At 56.5% G+C, this 17,064-nt stretch overlaps 4 protein-coding genes across 8 annotated transcripts; 3 read left to right on the forward strand and 1 right to left on the reverse strand.

Annotated features, from left to right (window-relative positions):
• Window positions 1–45: 45 nt before the first annotated feature.
• Window positions 46–1,278, forward strand: TTC36 (tetratricopeptide repeat domain 36). Of its 3 annotated transcripts, none has more exons than XM_058041423.1 (3): window positions 46–298; window positions 543–731; window positions 814–1,278. In XM_058041423.1, the coding sequence occupies exons 1-3, from the start codon at window positions 190–192 to the stop codon at window positions 1,080–1,082; spliced, it is 567 nt and encodes a 188-aa protein (XP_057897406.1). In that variant the 5' UTR covers window positions 46–189; the 3' UTR covers window positions 1,083–1,278. The 3 variants fall into 3 exon arrangements, with proteins under 3 accessions (XP_057897406.1, XP_057897407.1, XP_057897405.1); XM_058041424.1 differs by having other exon boundaries at window positions 549–731; XM_058041422.1 differs by having other exon boundaries at window positions 199–731.
• Window positions 1,279–1,514: 236 nt separating this feature from the next.
• Window positions 1,515–3,803, forward strand: TMEM25 (transmembrane protein 25). Of its 3 annotated transcripts, none has more exons than XM_058041420.1 (6): window positions 1,515–1,629; window positions 1,898–2,182; window positions 2,420–2,707; window positions 2,781–3,062; window positions 3,161–3,247; window positions 3,343–3,803. In XM_058041420.1, the coding sequence occupies exons 1-6, from the start codon at window positions 1,551–1,553 to the stop codon at window positions 3,414–3,416; spliced, it is 1,095 nt and encodes a 364-aa protein (XP_057897403.1). In that variant the 5' UTR covers window positions 1,515–1,550; the 3' UTR covers window positions 3,417–3,803. The 3 variants fall into 3 exon arrangements, with proteins under 3 accessions (XP_057897403.1, XP_057897404.1, XP_057897402.1); XM_058041421.1 differs by having other exon boundaries at window positions 1,545–1,815; window positions 2,776–3,062; XM_058041419.1 differs by having other exon boundaries at window positions 1,545–1,815.
• A 146-nt stretch (window positions 3,804–3,949) lies between these two features.
• Window positions 3,950–7,759, reverse strand: IFT46 (intraflagellar transport 46). Its single transcript, XM_058041149.1, has 11 exons — window positions 7,550–7,759; window positions 7,195–7,362; window positions 6,986–7,122; window positions 6,669–6,743; window positions 6,477–6,570; window positions 6,019–6,147; window positions 5,510–5,631; window positions 5,355–5,421; window positions 5,050–5,110; window positions 4,691–4,776; window positions 3,950–4,387 (listed from the first exon to the last, which is right to left on the reverse strand). The coding sequence occupies exons 1-11, from the start codon at window positions 7,757–7,759 to the stop codon at window positions 4,292–4,294; spliced, it is 1,245 nt and encodes a 414-aa protein (XP_057897132.1). The 3' UTR covers window positions 3,950–4,291.
• Window positions 7,742–15,963, forward strand: ARCN1 (archain 1). Its single transcript, XM_058041371.1, has 10 exons — window positions 7,742–7,833; window positions 8,888–9,151; window positions 9,759–9,938; window positions 10,175–10,377; window positions 10,781–10,942; window positions 11,583–11,748; window positions 12,932–13,079; window positions 13,385–13,493; window positions 13,645–13,849; window positions 14,399–15,963. Exons 1-10 carry the CDS (start codon window positions 7,831–7,833, stop codon window positions 14,486–14,488), a joined length of 1,530 nt encoding a protein of 509 aa, XP_057897354.1. The 5' UTR covers window positions 7,742–7,830; the 3' UTR covers window positions 14,489–15,963.
• The last annotated feature ends 1,101 nt before the right edge of the window (window positions 15,964–17,064 follow it).

Consider the following 17,064-nt stretch of genomic DNA (forward strand, 5'->3'; position numbering starts at 1 on the left):
TCCAGGACGCTCACGAGGGCTGGGAGCCCCTGGCCAGCGCCAAGGGCTGCCCAGGGTGTTCCGTGCGGAGCCCTCGGCCCCGGCTGTGCCCCCGACCTTGGCCGGGCGGTGGGGCCCCAGCCCAGGCTGCCATAGGACGAGGCAGGGTGAACATTAACTGGGCTGCGGCAGCCACAGTGACACAGCAGCATGGCCACAGCCAACGACAGGGCCGTCCTGCAGACCATCTTCAACCCCAGCACCCCTTTTGGGGATATCCCAGGGTTGGATGAGGAGGAGGAGGATGTCCAGGACGAGGGTGAGTGATGCTGCATCAGGTTCTCCCTGGAATTGCCAGCAGGGTCCCCACAGGGCAAGCAGGTGGGCAGGGAAGGAGGCTCTGCAGGCTGGGAGCAGAGCCTGCTTGAGGATGGACATCGGCACCCTGTCCTGTGTCTGTTCCCTCCTGGACAGGGAGTGCAGGGTGGCAGTGGGACGGGGCCCCGTGCGTCGTCCCGGTGCCTCCACTTCCCAGTTACGGTCTCCCGTTTGCACTGCAACAGTGGAAGCTTTTCCGTTGGAGCTGCTGGATCAAGTGCGGGAGCTGGAGCTGCAGGGCGTTTCTGCGGCTGAGTCAGGAGACATCAGCACGGCCCTGGAGCGGTTCAGCGAGGCCATTCGCCTGCTGCCCGAGCGCGCCTCGGGCTACAACAACCGGGCCCAGGCGCTGCGTTTGCGCGGAGACGTGGCAGGTGAGCAGCGCAGGTGAGCAGCGCAGGTGCGGGCGGTCTCCTGGAAGCCCCAGCCCCTACCGACGCCTGCCCTCGTTGCCAGGTGCCCTGCAGGACCTGGACGCTGCCATACGGCTGAGCCGCGGCCGCGGCCGCGCCGCCTGCCAGAGCTTCGTGCAGCGCGGCCTCATCCACCGGCTGCAGGCGCGGGACGAGGACGCCCGGCGGGACTTGGAGCGCGCAGCGCGCCTGGGCAGCGCCTTCGCCCGACAGCAGCTCGTGCTCCTCAACCCCTACTCTGCGCTCTGCAACCAAATGCTCTGCGAGATGCTCGGTCGGCTGCGCAACCCCGATGGGGCCGGGAGCGACTGAGACGGGCAGGAGATGGGCTGGGTAGGGCCGTGCTCCTGAGCTGGCCCAGGCAGACACGCCCAGAAAAGGTCCGCCTCAGGTGCCAGAGCTCCTGTGCCTCCCTCTGGCTAACAGCCAGCGACGGGAAAGCACCAAAGCACCTTGCTGTATGTGTCTCGCTGTGCTCAACCCCGAATAAAGCTCCCTCTGTTCCCAGCACCTGGGCTCTGCTCGTGGCATTGCAGGAGGCATTGTGGTGCGATTCCCAAGCGTGCACAGCCCCGGTGAGATGGGTGCCGCGGCGGGCGCGAGTCTGGGCCCTCTTCCTTGCAGGGGGGAGATGGGAATCGCGGGGACGCGCACATCCCGTCCCGGCCGGGCGGCCCCGAGCCCGCGGCTGCGCGCGGCGATCGCGCTCGGGGAGGCGGCGACGGGGCCCGGCCGGAGGGACGAGCGCTCGCAGCCGCGCCGGGCCCGCCCCTGCGCCGCATGCACTGCCCTGCCCGCCGGGCCCGGGCGCAGAGCCGCACTGCAGACCGGGCTGCACACGGCAGCAGCAATGCTGCAGGTAAGGTGCGCCTGGGCCACATCCTCCGACCCTGCTGTGTGCTGGAACACCACGTCCCTGCTCTAGCTGCGTCTCCTAGCGCTGAGCACGGCTGATATAACATGGGGTGTGCCAGCGGCTGGCCGGGGGCTGCCCTTGCCCTCCTGCTGCTACCGCTGCTCAGCCTCCTGGCGCTCTGCTTGGCAGGTGAGGCTCTGGTGGGGTGCGGTGCATGACGCCCAGAGCAGGACCCCTGCCACAGCTCTGATGCGGGGGGGCTCTCTGGCAGCACTGGAGGAACTGGACCCCGCCACTGAGAGGCAGCCGCGAACAGTGTGCACCCTGCAGGAGGGGGAGAGTCGTATCTTCACCTGCTGGGTGCCCCGGCCAGCCCCCGGTGCCACGCTGGCCTGGTACCTCAACGGTCAGAAACAGGAAGTGAACCTCTCGACTGCAGACACTGCCAGCATCCTCACCTTCACTGGCCAGCGCTCCGACCACCAGCTCAACTGCTCCCTGACCATCCCGACCTCCAGTGAGAGCTACAACACCTCCATCCTTCTCAATGTGCAGTGTAAGGTCCGCGGTGCCGGCCTGCTCCAGACTGGGATGTGGGAAGGGTGTGTGGGGCTCCCATCCAGCCTGGGCAGGACCATAACCTGCATCCACCACAGCCATAGCAGGGCAGCATCTTGTCAGTCCTGTGCAAACGAGGTAGACAAATGCTCCTGGACCCAGGCGAGACAAATCCTGCTCCCAGCTGTGTTGTCCCCATCCCTCCTCCCCATCTCACTGCCTGTTTTTTACCCAGATAAGCCAGAGATCCTCCAGGAAGGTGCCCACTACCAGCAGGTTGAGGGCACTGGCCTTCTCCTGGTGCTCTTTGTGCTGGTGCAAGCCAACCCACCTGCCAGCATCACCTGGATGGACAAGCATGGGCATGTGATGGCTAACACCTCCAAGTTTCTCCTGGGTGCCACAAGCTACCCAGGGCTGGCCAACCACTCACTCCACATCCATCTTAACTGCACAGCTGGAAACCTCTCCATCAGTGCAGCCAACAGTGTGGGCATCACCACTGCCTCCCTCCTGCCTGCAGGTAACTGTTGAGGGGTGGGCATGGTGCAATGGCCCTGTGGAAGGGTGCTGATGGCTCTGCACTGCCAGTGCAGGTCTGCTGGATGCCCGTGTGGAGCTGCCTGTCCTGGGAGTTGCCATTGGAGCAGCCCTGGCCCTATCTGCCCTGCTCAGCCTGGGCTCCTGTGCTGCCTGCCTGGCATGTCGCTTGCCCGAGCTTATGCGAGGTCCGGGGCAAGCAGGACGCAGCCCACGCAGCCAGGGCTCCCAGTGCAGCAGCTCTGAGCCCCCGCAGCCCCAGGGCATGCGTCTGCCCCGCCAGACACAGTCCCTGCCACCCAACCTGCGCCTCGGTGACCTTGCACAGGAAGAGGGAGGTAAAACCCTGATGTGCCAGTGCAGCACGTGTGGGGCTGCGGGTCTTGTCTGGGTGAGGGATAGATGTCCTGGCTCTTATTCCTTTGCTTCCCTGCAGCTTCCCCCAAGGATGCAGGAGCCAGTGCTAGGGGAGAAGAAAGTGCCCTGCTAGGACTGGAAAACTCCCTGGTCCGCAGCAAGCTTGGTAAGGGAGCAGGTGGGCAAGCAGCCCTAAAAATGTGTTGTGAGACATGGAGCTCCGTGGCTGCCTCAACAGGCAATGAGTTCTTTGTCCTGCAGGTTTTATCCAGCTCCCAGTGTCTGGGCGCATCTACAAAGTGCCCAGCATGAGCAGTGATGAGATCTGGCTGTGAGCTGCAGCGTGGTGCCCGTGAGCCAGGGCTGTGCCAGAGCTGAGCAGCTGAGGGTGCCAGGAAGGCCGTGGTGGAAGTGGCAGCTGACCAACCCCAGCTCTGTGCTGTGCAAGGCTTGGGAGCTGTGCCGTCAGCCAAGGCATGGTTAAATGTAGTCCCTGAACTTTACTGATATTCTGTTATAATCAAAATGCATCAAAACTGTTTATAGCCAGGCTCCAGCACTGCGATTCCTCTCGGGGTAAAGCCAAGCACCAGCTTTGCTTTAGCAGGTTTGTGACTCCCTGCATGACCCTCTTTGCCCCTGTCCCTGCTGCTGTGGCAGACGGGTGGGAGGTGAGTGGAGCAGGGGCTGAGGAGAGCCCAACAGCAATAAACTGAATTCAAGCATCTCTGTGGTGCCATACAGGTTATTTCTGCTTGACAGGAGCTAAGGGACTCTTCTCAATAGGAAAGGGGGTTCAATAATAAGGAGCAGAGGAGATTCAAGGTCTCCAGGTCAGAGCTTGCAACACCCTGAGCAGATCTGAGCGTTGTGTTTGAATGTGGAATTTATTCCTGTTTGCTCCAGCCCATATAGTGTGTGCTGAAGGAGCCTCTGCTCTGCAGCACCTGTGGCAGAGAGAGCTTGACCCTGGGAAAGGCTGGTTTAATGCTGAACTCCTTGGGAACAAGTCAAAAATGGAGCCATTAGGCAGCTTCTGCAACAAATATGGTGAGTCAAGCTCTACTCCCTAACACAGAGCAGCCCAGCAATGTCTCTGAGATCAGAGAGGCTTCTGATTTGCTGTGTGGTATCCCCCAACCTGCTCTGGGTACACCTCAGTGTCCAGTGGCAGACAGTGATCCAAGAGATGAGGCTTTAATGTGCAGCATCAATTAAAGCTCAACACCTCTGCCTCCGCTGCTTGTGAGGGTGGGTTGGATGGTGGGCTCCTGCCCTTCTGCCCATCAGCCAGGGGCTTGAAGTGCTGCAGGGAAAGAACATGCTCATGCAAAGATTTGACTCCTATTGCTCAGAGCACCCTGAGGTGTGCTCAGCCGCCAGCCCAAGGAGATGCACTCAGGCCTGTGCTGGCCTTTGAACAACATGGCACCTCAGCCCAGAGCACAGCCCAGCTCCCTGCGTCAGGCAGAGGCACCAGGGAGAGAGAGCATCAGCTGGGAACGTGTTCTCTGGGGCCCACCAGCCCTCTGCACACCCCACTGCCATCACAAAGCCAGATGTGAAGGGCCCAGCTGTGCAGTGCTGCTCGCTGGGTGGAGCTGCGTACCTGCGAGTTCTTGAACTCCAAGAAGAGGGAGAAGAGGACGTGCAGAGGGTGGATCCGGCTCTTGTACACGGGGATGTCCAGAATGGCTGTGGGCGAGATCAGAGCGTGTGAGGGCACCTGATCTGCACTGCCCCACACAGAGCATTGTCAGGAGGGGCTGAACTCCCACTGCCCCCACCACTGGGGCTCCACGCACCACAGACTGCAGCCCCCTGCAGTGCAAGAGCCCACCTCCCACTGAAGCAGGCGAAATAATCCCGAGTGCTCGGGGCTGAGCCTGCAGCTAAAGCTCCCTGGCTTTCAGTGAGAGTGCCAGGCCAGCGCCACATTGTGTCCGCAGCACAGCCTCCCCAGCTCACCGCAGATCATGTCGATGTACTCGGCAAGGTCACAGCTCATCTCCGCGCTCGGAAGACCCACCTGCAACAGACAGGGCTGTCAGATCTGCTCCGACTGCTCGAGCCTGGGAGCAAACAGAGGCCACTGGGGCAGCAGCTGGGAACTCCCCTGCTGGGCTGCTCCCCAGCTTCTGCCCAGGGCGGAGCCGTGAGGAGGAACAAGCCCAAGAGGCTGGGCTGTGGGATGGAGCAGGCACCCAGCTTTAATGGGAGATGGTTTCTAAGACCAAGCACTGAGCTAACCACTGGTCACCCAGACCATATACCTTTCCCAGGAGCTCCTCGAATTCTGGTGACCATTCTTGCATCAGGGTCTCGATGTCAGGCATTGGCCTGCCAGGGAAGATTAGAACATCAACTTCAGCATCAAACACAACCTTCCACTGCTAGCTACTCCGTCAGGAGTAATCCAGTAACTCACCTGGAGTAATGGACTGTGGCAGGAGGCTTGCAGCGATGCAGTTCACTAATACTTTCAATCCAGCTCTCAATGGCTTTAGGGTTATTTTCTGCATTCTCCAAACTCTTCACTTTTATTTGCTGCTAAAAACACAAATATAAACCTGGAAGTGTTTAATGGTGTTTTAGGGCTTTTTGGGAGAGCTGCATTCACTTCTGGTGAACCAGGCCTTCTCTCTTTCCCAGCTGCACTTTACCAACGGATTTCTGCAAGCAAAATGCCAACTAAAACTGGGTATGAACAAGCAAAAGGAAATAAAGCATCACCTGAAGTGAACAGAGCCAGAGTTCATATCAAGACTTGGCTGAAGCAAGGCTCAAATCCATTGCAGTTTAAAACTATGGATTAAAGCAAAAGGTCTGGTTTTGCTGCTTTTAAAGTAAACTTCTCAGCTGTAAGAGTAAAATGCCATGGTTTTACTGCAGGAAATGTGACCTGCAGTAAGTGTGACCTCCCTCTCCCTGACTCACCGTGATGTTGTGCTGCTTGGAGTTCTCTGTCAGCCAAAGGGAGAGCACGGTGGGGTCTGACTGCTTGGTTGAGGGCTCATCCAGGACCAGCAGGCCAAGGTTGTCAGACTTGCCATCAGGACGAGGAACCTGCAGGAAAACAGAGCCCTGTTCTCTGGGGATCCAGGGCAGGTGCCTTCCTACGGACTCTCTCAGATGTGCATTCTATGTAGGGTGCTGCCTGAAAAGCACACGGTGTTGGAGAAGGAAAGCCCAGGCTTTCTCCCAAGTTACCCAAGTGCTGTTTGGGAGGTGACCAAACCACCAGTGTAGTTTTCCAGGTCTCTGCTCATCACATCTGACAGAGCAGGGGCAGACCAGAGCCCAGGCTGCACTGCTTGGCTGCCTGCCTGCTCTGAGCCTGCATTCTGTTTCGGTTCATGGAGCAGGACAGAGAGGGGAACCTGAAGAGACTGTACCTTTAGGAATGCATCGATGTCTCCAACAGCAGGAATAAAGTCTGGAATAAAAGGCTGCAGCTTGTGCTCAATCTCTATTGTTTTGGGAGTGTACCTGGAAAAAAACACCACCACAGCATAGGTGACTAGAGACTGTACTGCAATAATTGACATAAAGGAGAGCCAAGAGCAGGCTAAAACCCTTCCACTCACCTCTTGATGTATTCAAAGAGATCTTTGATTTCAGAGGACACCTGCAGGTAGTCAAAATCTGCTGGATTGAAGTCACTAAAAGAAGGAAGAGAGTAGAGGGAGAAGATTAGCATCTCCTGGGCACAGCAAACAAGCCCGGGACAGGTTCGCCAGCTGGAGGAACCACCATCCTGAAGCATCGGGGAGGAGGAGGCAGGAGCTGCCTGTCCCGATGTCACGACTCTGCTCACGCTCGTGGGATCTGGGGAAACCGGAGGAGCTGACAGGGCCCGAAAGGCACCCACCAGCCTCAGCCCGTGGCCAGGAACGCCGCTCACCCCTCCAGCGTGGCCCCGTGCTCCTCCGAGTCCTCCTCCGAGTCGCTCTCCGAGGAATCTTCCTCCGAGTCCTCATCGTCCTCGTCGTCATCCTCGCTGAAGGTGGCTGGGCCGGGGAAGTGTGCGGCTGCCTCCTCCTGGACGAGAGCCGGGTCTCACGGGATATCACCGAGCCCCCGGGGCCGTGCCCCCGCCCGCTGCGCTCGTACCTTCCCTCCGCTGCCCCGGCCGCCGCTCCCGGCCGCTCCGACCGGCACCCCGGGCCGACGGGAGTCCCGCAGGCGGCCCGCGGTCCCCGCCAGCGGCGAGCGGGCTCCGGGATCGGCCTCAGGCAGCTCCAGGCTCTCGTCGTACGGCTGGTTCTCCACCGGGCGGGGCTGCGCCGAGAGCCGAACTCAGCGGCGGCGAGGCCCGGGACGGCCCGGCGCCCGCACCCACTGTGCGCTGCCACGCCGCGTCCCGTGCCCCACCTCCGCCCGTGTCCCGTTGTGTCCCCCGTGTCCCCCCGTGTCCCCCGTGTCCCATCTCAGCCCGTTGTGTCCCGCCGTGTCCCCCGTGCCCCACCTCCGCCCGCCTCGATTCCCGCCGCGCCGCCGCCGCCGCCGTCGCCATGGCGACTCCGCCCGCCGCGCCCGTAGCGCCCACTCGGCCCGGCCGCGCGCGCCCCCTGGCGGCCGGGAGGAGCCAGCGCCCCGCCCCGCCTCGCCCCGCCCCGCCTCGCCCCGCCCCGCCGTGACGGTACTTCCGGGTGCGGACGTGGCGCGGCGCCGCCATCTTGCGGGGCCGCCCGGGAACCGGAGTGAGCGGAGGGCCCGAGCGCGGATCCCGCCGCCGCTGCCGCTGCTATGGTAAGGAAAGGGCCTGTCCGCCGCGGGCAGCGCGGGGCTCGGGACAGTCCCCGGGGCAGTCCCGGCGCTCGCCCAGCCGCCCGGCCTGTGCGCAGGCCGGCGCTGGTGCGCGCGGCCTGGTGGGACGGAGAGCGGCGCTGCCGGGTCGGGCCGGGGCCCTTGGGGGCGGCGGGGACGCGGCACTTTTTCTCTGGCGACTTGGAGCTACGGTGCCTCGTGAGCACGGCCTCACGCCTGCTGTAATTGGCGTTCGGGCTGTAAGGTGTAACCGGGCCGGTGGTGTCCGCCCGCTCCCCCGTGGCACCCTGTGTCTCAGGGCCGGTCCAGCTCCTTTTGTCCGTCACGGCGGTGTTTGGGTTAGTACAGACCCGCACACAGCTCCGGCAGAGCTGAACTGTGCCCGAGGCGCGGCAGGGATCAGCGCTGCCATGTTTGAGGATTTCGGATACTTTCTGTCAGTAACAGCAGTTGCGGATTTAAAAGATCCGAAGCGCGGAACAGAATTATCCTGACAAAAGGAATTAACATCTGTGAGAGAGAAATAAAGGGAGGAAGTCTGGGCAGACTGGGAGATGGAGAAAGTGCAGCTGGTGAGTGCCTTGCTGCCCTGTCGGTGTGATAACGCCTGCGAGCTGCCTGGGAGTCAAACCGGGGCTTGGTGAGCCTGGCTCTGCCGTGCCTGTGGCGCTGGGAGATGTTACACCTCACAGCGGTCCTGTGTGTAGTGTAAGCTGGGACAGCCTGAGGGAAAAGTCGATAATCCGGAGCCTCCCCTAACGCTCCCAGGGACTGTACACCTCGGTCTGTGTGAAATCAGGAATGATCGTTTGCCTGACAGAAGCAGGGAGAGCTCTCAGGATTGTTTTGGGACAGAATGTGGATCGGAGAGAGTGAGCAAAAGCAGGATGTCTCTGCTCTTGACATAGTTCATTTCCTGGTCACAGAGGAAGACACAGGATCTTGTCTAAGGAAGGGTGTGCAGGTGAAGTGTGCTGGTCAGAGATGCTTTCCGTGGGCACGGGCGGGGCCCTGCTGACGCGCTGCTCTCCTCCAGGTGCTGTTGGCAGCCGCTGTGTGCACGAAGGCAGGGAAGGCCATCGTGTCCCGGCAGTTCGTGGAGATGACTCGCACCCGCATCGAGGGGCTGCTGGCGGCGTTCCCAAAGCTGATGAACACAGGGAAGCAGCACACATTTGTGGAGACAGAGAGCGTGCGGTACGTGTACCAGCCCATGGAGAAGCTCTACATGGTGCTGATTACCACCAAAAACAGCAACATCCTAGAAGACCTGGAAACACTCCGACTCTTCTCCAGAGTGGTAAGCACTCCTCGCCCTGTGATGTAGCCCAGAATGGTGCTCTTGTGAGGGATCTGTTTCTGAGCTGGTGCAGGGGCACTGTGTTCCTCCACTTGGTGGGTCTGTGTTCCAGAGCCTCCCTTTCTAACTGGACAGAAAGCTCTGAACTTTTGATGGTAGTTTTAAACTCCACATTAAAAAAATCATCAGTTTTACTTCACTGGTGAGACCAAAGGGCAGACTGTAATTTAGAATTAAATATTCTTTGTACAGTGTGTGGTTGTTACAAGTGCAGTGCTGCTATGCAGGGATCCTGAAGCAGCAAGTTTATGTCTTCACACAGCCAAAGGATTTTCAGGAAATTCACTGGTCCCAGCATGCAGGAACCTTTGGGTTCCTTTGAGTTAGTGTTATGAGGAAGCTGAGAGGTTTTATATGGATTTTGATGTAGAAGAACTAATAGCATCAAAGCTTCATCTTGTTTATTGACAACGTAATGGTAGGAAGAGCAGTGTAAAGTTGTGCTGGGCTTGGGTCTGGCACAGTTGAGACCCCCTGGGATGGTAGAAAGAAAGTGTTTACATGGTACTGTTTGTGAGTACTCCTTTAAAATGTTCTCGCCTTCTAGATCCCTGAATATTGCCGAGCTCTGGAAGAGAATGAGATCTCAGAACACTGCTTCGACCTAATCTTTGCCTTTGATGAAATTGTTGCCCTGGGCTACCGTGAGAACGTAAATCTAGCACAAATTCGGACCTTCACTGAGATGGATTCACATGAGGAAAAGGTGTTTCGGGCAGTCAGAGAGGTGAGCAGGGACACCTGCATTCCTGACACAGGGTGCCCTATCTGCGAAGTACCACTTCTGCTATACAGAGTGTTGTTCCACTTTGGAGGGGCCGTGCAATTAATTAGCGTTTCTGAGGGCTAAATGCTCATGTGTTGTTTCTTTTTTCTTGGCCAGGGGTTTTTGGGCAACTGCACTTAGCTCCTGGGCAGGGCTGATGTTGCAAAGCTGCATCGGGATCTTCTCTTTTCCTCCAGACGCAGGAACGCGAGGCGAAAGCCGAGATGCGCCGTAAAGCGAAGGAGCTGCAGCAGGCCAGGAGGGATGCAGAGAGACACGGCAAGAAGGCACCAGGCTTCGGGGGCTTTGGCAGCTCGGCTGTGTCTGGGGGCGTGACAGCAATGATCACAGAGACCATCATCGAGACCGAGAAGCCCAAAGTGGCACCAGCTCCAGCCAGGTAGGGGGGAATGCAGGTGGCAGATATGGGAGTCAGTGTTGGCTCAAGCCACGTGCCCAGAGGGTCTAAGGTGAGTTCCTCATCTGTGTAAGTATTGAGGACCATACGTACCACAGTAGCACCCCATAGTCTCTTTGGATTCTTGGATGAACAATGGGCTTTCATTTTGTGTGAGAAAAAGAGGTCCCAGCTCCTGGTAATGCATGGAAGTATATCTGAATCTAAATTATAACTAAGCACCCTGCACATAAAATGGTCAGTTCCATGCATATTCTCCCCCAGAAAGGCTGCCAAGTTAAATGGTATGTTGTTGGGATGGTCAAGTTACAGCATTCGAAGGTAACTGGGAAGGGGGAACCCATTGCTGTCTGCTGACTTGGAGATTATTACATGTTTTATTTAGGCCTTCAGGTCCCAGTAAAGCCTTGAAACTCGGCGCTAAAGGGAAGGAGGTGGACAACTTCGTGGACAAGCTGAAATCAGAAGGAGAAAATATCATGACTTCTGTAGGCAAGCGCTCTGCAGAAGCAGCCAAAGTTCTCACTTCTCCCATTAACATGGAGAGGTGAGTGCTGCCCTTGCTTTGGAAGCAGTCTCCTCACAGCTCTCCCTCTGCATGTGGCGTTGGGAGAGAGCAGCTTCTTTGCTCTTCTTAGGCTTTTTCCTGTATTTTCTTACCTTGTAATTATAACCGTTGGGCAAAATCTGGGAAAGCATATCAGCAAAAAAAAAGCAGATAGTTTGGTTAGGCATCCTCTTGACTAAAATGGGCGCTCCATCCATTGTTGAGCTGGGGTTGGGGATTTTCCTGTGCTTTTTTCCCTGCACTATTTTCACTGTTTCCCAGCCTTGTTACTGCTCAGGATGGAAGTGTTCACAGATCATTTTACTCACAGCGATTAAAAACCTTTTAATGCCCTGAGCTGTGCACTCAGCTGTGGCCTGTCAGAGGGGATTTGAGTGACCAGCTTGTCAAGATGCTGCATCACTGCTATTTAACTAGGCTCCCATCCCTTGCAGACCCATATGCATGGATCCTCCTGCCTCTGAGTTCACTGTCAGAGCAGTATTAGCCCCCACTGTACCAGCCATGCTGTTGTTTGGGAGTCCCTGTTCAGTACAGCCCATCCTTACTGAGCAGTGATCTCTGTTGTCTGGGGGATACCAAGAGTGTAGGACTTGAGCTTTTTCCTCTGCCTGTCTAGCGTGCACATGAAAATAGAGGAGAAGATCTCCTTGACTTGTGGCCGTGACGGAGGGTTGCAGAACATGGAGCTTCATGGCATGATCATGCTGCACATCTCTGATGAAAAGTTTGCACGGATTCGCCTTCATGTAGAAAATGAAGACAAGAGGGGAGTACAGCTACAGGTAAAGCCTAATTGGAGTCCCATGCTGTTGAACATGTTTTTGCTGCTTTCCAGGGGAAAAATAATGGAAATACTCAAGTATCTTGCTGTCCTGTGTTCTCATCTAAGCCTTCTCAGCAAATATATTGGAAATGGGAGTAGTCAGTGCAAGTATTAGCAGAAGTGCAGGGCCAATCATGTTCAAGGGATTGAAGTTCGCTGGAGAAATGCAGTCTTGGTCACTGTCTTGCCCTCAGAGCCTTATCTGCCCAGCAGTGCACCTTGGCATGCCAGGTGACCTCATGTGGACTTTGCAGCAGCCTGGTGTGTTGCTCAGTGCCTGTGCCAGTGGGGAATTAATTTATTCTCTTGGAAGTTGTTTCTTTCTGAGGTTGCTTGTCCTGTCACTGCTGTGCCTGGGACGCTTGAGGGCAGTCAGCAGTTGTAGCTCAGAAGGTTCTTGGGAGATTGGTCCTTCCCTTTCTCCCTCCTCATGTGACCCTAGGGATCCCTGGAGGAGGTGCTGCTTTGGCGCACTCTGGCTCGCTCCTCATTGGGGACTTGTCTGTACATTGTCTGTCTGCAAGTCCACTTCCTTCCAGTGCATCCATGAGTGGGCTGCTCACAGCACTGCCACAGGTGGTGCTTCAGGTGGAAGATGAGACCAAGCCCTTTGCTGACTCCTGTCTTTCTAGTACAACTTGAACGGGAACTTGCAAAAATCCTCTGCTTCTAAAAAGCTGCTCACACTTGAGGTTGTGAAGAGAGTGTTTAAATGGAGTTTGGCCACTGACATATATGTGCATTAAGGTTGCTGAGGGGAGACAGTAGTGTTATGGTGTCAGGCTGTTTTTCCTAAGCACATTAGATTGAATTTTCTTGAAATGTCTGCTGTAATCATTCAGGATGGTCTTTGACTTATAGTTGTTCTGTAGACACCAGCCTGCATGACTTGAGTATCTGCTGCAGGTGCTTGTAAGAAAGACAGTGGTGGGGATCCTTCTTGTCAGATTAGCATTTTCTGGAAGGATCCCAGGTTGATAAGCAGTTGTGCTTCAGATGGGCTTCTGAGCCAGCAGAAAACCTGATGTGTGTTTTGTCAAAGCTAACACTGGAATGTGTAGCCCTCTCTGGTAGAACCTGCATTACCTATTGTTCTGTCCCTGGGCTTAGACCTATAGTCTGGGCATGTGTTCCTCTTGCAGACTCACCCAAACGTGGACAAGAAGCTCTTCACCACAGAGTCACAGATCGGTTTGAAGAACCCAGAGAAGTCATTCCCTATTAACAGCGATGTGGGCGTGCTGAAGTGGAGGTTGCAGACCACAGAAGAGTCCTTCATTCCATTGACAAGTGAGTGCAAGTCTGGGGGCTTGGGCAGAAGAAGCTGATGATTGTCCATGAGCTGCTGGTAGCCACCTTGCAGCAGCTGGGCTGCCTGGAGCCTGGCATGTTGTAAGACCTTGGAGATACTATGTGTATCTGTTGGATAGTGCCTGTCCTTGTGTGTTTGCTGTAACACCTCAATGAAAATAGAGACCTTTTCTTAAAGTCAGCTTGAGGGTGACTTCACTGGGCATTTTGAAGTGCATCATCTTGTGAAAGCCTATTCCACATGAAAGGCTTGCATGGTTCACCTACTGTCTCTGTTTCCTCAGTTAACTGCTGGCCATCAGAGAGTGGGAACAGTTGTGATGTTAACATAGAATATGAGTTGCAAGAGGAGAGCCTAGAGCTGAATGATGTGATCATCACCATCCCCCTGCCGTAAGTCATGCTCCTTATCACACAGCACTAATGAGTCCCATCACCTCCTTTCCCTCTCTGTTTTGTGGATCTGGCCAAGCCAGTGTGTGCTAGAGGCATTTCCTTCGCTCTGTGCAGGGAAGTTATTGTCACTTCTCATTGCCTGGTGTAGGTCTGGTGTTGGTGCCCCAGTGATTGGGGAGATTGATGGAGAGTATCGCCACGACAGCCGGAGAAACCTCCTTGAGTGGTGCCTGCCAGTGATAGATGCCAAAAACAAGAGTGGTAGCCTGGAGTTCAGCATAGCAGGGCAGCCAAATGACTTCTTCCCGGTGCAGGTCTCCTTCATCTCCAAAAAGAACTATTGCAACATACAGGTATGGTCGCTGCTTGTGCTCCACAGGTGGGAAGTCACCCGTGCCTCGGTCCCTGGCTGGCTGACACTGGTCGTGCTGCAGGGGCACCATGCTGTCCCACTGGCCATGGCTAAAGGGTTGGCTTTAACCTGCTGCTGAGACTGCTGGATTTGGGAGTCCCAGCAGACAGCACTGGCAGCTGACACTTCATGGAGTTTGCCTGAAGTTCCAGTTGTTTCTTCAAGTCTCTGAGTAGTCATTAATTCCCATCAGACTTTGTTGGAAAATCCATCAGCCTTGTAGCCAAAACACTGCTTAGCATACAGCTGTCTGTCTCCACTGAAGTCTAGCCAGTGGCTGCCACTTCGCTCTTCAGCAGAGACACAGTTACCACAGAAAATCACTCCCCTCTTTCAGGGATCCTGGGAACAAAGGCCTTTGTTTCAGGGCTGAGCTGTGGTTTGAGGGCAGCAGGTCGGCTGTACTTACCATGGTGTTGGGAAGCATGGCATCGCTGCAGTAAGGGAGTGATGTTCAGTGCTGAGCTAATGTTGCCTCTTGTCTCCACAGGTTACCAAAGTGACCCAGGTAGACGGGAACAGCCCTGTAAGGTTTTCTACTGAAACCACCTTCCTGGTGGACAAGTACGAAATCCTGTAATGCCAGACGTGGTGATGCACAATGGAGGAAATTTTTAAATTAAAAAAAAACGAGGCCGACGTTTATTCTGAATGTTGGGAACGCCACAGCCCCCTCTGCTAAGATGCGTGGCTCTGTCTGCCATCTACAGTGTTCCGGGGTCACAGACATTTTTTGCAGAGAAGTGACGTGCTCATGGGGGAAAAGGCCACAAATTTCTTTGGCAGATTTTTACCGACTGGCAAAAAAGCAAGATCTCCACAAAGAGCCTGACTTTGACATGCTCCCCCCCACCCCGAGATGCTCGGAGCTCAGCCCAGAGCCAACCAGACATCACTCTCTCCTGAAGCATCACATGCTGTTCCGTTGTTGGTGCTGCCATTTTCATTTCTCCTTGGCCTCTGGTTCTCATGTGTGGGGCCACCTGCAGGTCCTGACCCTTCCATCCGGTGGAAGCTGAGCAAGCGACCTTGGCCTCAGAGGTGGGGGGGCTCATAGCAGGGGTGGGGAAGAGGGACCCGGGGGTTCAGTCCTTTTGCCCCACAGTTACTGCTGTTCCTCCAGCTCTGCTGTGTGGCAGTGGCCCAGCTCTAGGTGGTCTGGTTCCTGCTGCTGCAGCGGGGAGAGCATCCAAATGGGACTGTGTCCTTACTGTCTTCCACAGCTGTTCTCAGCCAGGCTTTGGAGGAAGTTTAGTTAGGTTAGAGCCAGCTGTATATCCTTTGCAAGGCCGTTTTGGTGTCTGGGGAGGCTGAGGGCTTTGTCTGCCTGGGTGAAAGGAGCTGTGGAGCCTGGTTGACTTACTTGGCCTGCATATCAGGACCTGTCTCAAGTCAGTGTTGGTTCAGCACTGGCAGGTGTGGGAGAAGGAAATGATGATTTCCAGGTAATGCGAGGGCTGATCCGAGCCATTTCTCCTACTGCTGCCTCATGAGCGTATTTGCTTCATCTCAGAGACCTGTACTCCCCTCAGCTCATCTCACCTGCATGGCTGGGGCCTGTCACAAGTGTCACCTGCCCTTGGGCACACCTCACCTCTGCAGCCAGAGGGCCCGAGTGCAGGTGGAAGGCAAGGGCCCTGAAAGTGCGTGTACTGTGCTCTGTGAGAGACAGCCAGCCTGTCACGGGCCCCTGGGGTCCTCTGCCAAAGAAGTTTGTGGTCTCTCCTCTGCTGGCAGCACCCGAGAGGAAATCAACCCTGGTCCTGTCCTGAGAGGGCAAGCTCTCTCCCCTAGCAAAGTAGGCAATGAATCCCATTAACCCAGTCCTGTTCCAGAGCTGCTTTGTCTGTATGATTTTTAAAATGGAGTCTAAGTTAGTTCAAGCATCCAAGGAGCTTTTTTTTTTCTCCTTACATTCATTGGAGGGTGATATTTAAACCGAGCCGAGGTCCCCACTTTTTGTAACCCTGTATGATCCTGGCCTAGGGAATAGAGCACATTCCAGTGTACACAGAGAATTCTGAGTCTTTAATCAAATAAAGTACTGTTGAAGGAGTTGGCTGGGGGTCGTGCGGTCCTTGCGGAGCCGGGGCCGGTCTGGCCGTGCGGGGGCGGGACGCGCCGCCGCCGCTTGGGGCGGGGACCGGCCGGGCCGGCGGAGCTGCACGGCGGAGCGGCGGCGGAGCGCGGGCAGGGCTGTCCCAGCCGGGGAGCGAAGGTGAGCGGAGCTGGCGGGGGTGGGACACACTCAGTTTGTGCCCCAGTGCCCGCTGCCCTTGGGAACCTGTGGGGCTGGGGCCAGCGTGTCCTGTAACGTGCGAGGCTTCCCTGGTGCTTCAGAGGCAGCTTTGGGATGCGGTGCGGGCAGGAGAAAGCTCGGCTGCCTTGGCCCGTGTTGGGGCTCCCTGCTCGCTGGGGTGCCTTAGAAGGGGTGCAAGGAAGGAGCTGCAGACAGGGAAGTAGGAAAAACACGGTCAGCCATAAAACCAATCATTGCACAATGTTTTGGTGGTGTGTGGATGGGCTGGGAGTTGGTTCCGGATCCAGTGGTCCACGTCAGCGGTGAGTTTGCTGCTGTGGGAGCCCTGAGAGCAGCTTGGTGTTGGAAGGCAGCCAGACAAGGTTCTCCTATGCCCAAATCCTGCTGCAGCTCATGGGCAGTCACAGGGGGAGATGGTGTTTGGCCCAGGGCTGCTGCTGCTGCTGCCTCTGACACCTCTCGGGGAGCCTGGGAACAGTGCTGCTCTGGCTGGATCCTTCCTGCTCCATGGCTGGCCTTGTTTACTCCAGCTTCCTGCCACACTCCTGCCACAGCCCCTTCAGCTCTGTCAGAAAGCCAGAGGAATCTGGCAGTCCCAGAAGGCCCAGCTGCTGTGCTGAAGGGCCACTGTCTCTCCCAGCCCTCTCTGAGCACTAGGCAAGGGCTGCAGGGGCAGGTCCCCTGGCCGAGCACCACAGGCAGTAGCAAGGCAGGGTACTTCTTGAGAACTCCTTGTACATTTGGGTTTGCTGTGTGGTGCCATGTGTTGGTACAAGTGGGAGGATGGATTGTAGGAGAATAGAGATAGTGCTTGAAGGTAATCTCACTCCTGGGGAGTAGCAGCTGTACTAATTTACCAAAGAGTAGGAACAGCCCTGCCCTTAATAGGGCACAGC

This window comes from Melospiza georgiana, chromosome 27 (genome assembly GCF_028018845.1).
Source record: "Melospiza georgiana isolate bMelGeo1 chromosome 27, bMelGeo1.pri, whole genome shotgun sequence".
Classification (NCBI taxonomy): domain Eukaryota; kingdom Metazoa; phylum Chordata; class Aves; order Passeriformes; family Passerellidae; genus Melospiza; species Melospiza georgiana.

What these genes read in the sequence shown, in the direction of transcription:
- TTC36 (XM_058041422.1), top strand. Translation starts at nt 269, where the DNA reads ATGAGGAGGAGGAGGATGTCCAGGACGAGGGTGAGTGATGCTGCATCA. An exon ending in TTTGCGCGGAGACGTGGCAG is followed by an intron (nt 732 to 813) that starts GTGAGCAGCGCA and finishes CCTCGTTGCCAG; the next exon opens with GTGCCCTGCAGGACCTGGAC.
- IFT46 (XM_058041149.1), bottom strand. Translation starts at nt 7,759, where the DNA reads ATGGCGGCGCCGCGCCACGTCCGCACCCGGAAGTACCGTCACGGCGGG. An exon ending in GCCGGGGCAGCGGAGGGAAG is followed by an intron (nt 7,123 to 7,194) that starts GTACGAGCGCAG and finishes GCTCTCGTCCAG; the next exon opens with GAGGAGGCAGCCGCACACTT. An exon ending in CCAAGCAGCACAACATCACG is followed by an intron (nt 5,632 to 6,018) that starts GTGAGTCAGGGA and finishes TTGTGTTTTTAG; the next exon opens with CAGCAAATAAAAGTGAAGAG.
- TMEM25 (XM_058041419.1), top strand. Translation starts at nt 1,731, where the DNA reads ATGGGGTGTGCCAGCGGCTGGCCGGGGGCTGCCCTTGCCCTCCTGCTG. An exon ending in CATCCTTCTCAATGTGCAGT is followed by an intron (nt 2,183 to 2,419) that starts GTAAGGTCCGCG and finishes TTTTTTACCCAG; the next exon opens with ATAAGCCAGAGATCCTCCAG. An exon ending in CCTTGCACAGGAAGAGGGAG is followed by an intron (nt 3,063 to 3,160) that starts GTAAAACCCTGA and finishes GCTTCCCTGCAG; the next exon opens with CTTCCCCCAAGGATGCAGGA.
- ARCN1 (XM_058041371.1), top strand. An exon ending in AGAGGGGAGTACAGCTACAG is followed by an intron (nt 11,749 to 12,931) that starts GTAAAGCCTAAT and finishes TTCCTCTTGCAG; the next exon opens with ACTCACCCAAACGTGGACAA. An exon ending in ATCATCACCATCCCCCTGCC is followed by an intron (nt 13,494 to 13,644) that starts GTAAGTCATGCT and finishes TGCCTGGTGTAG; the next exon opens with GTCTGGTGTTGGTGCCCCAG.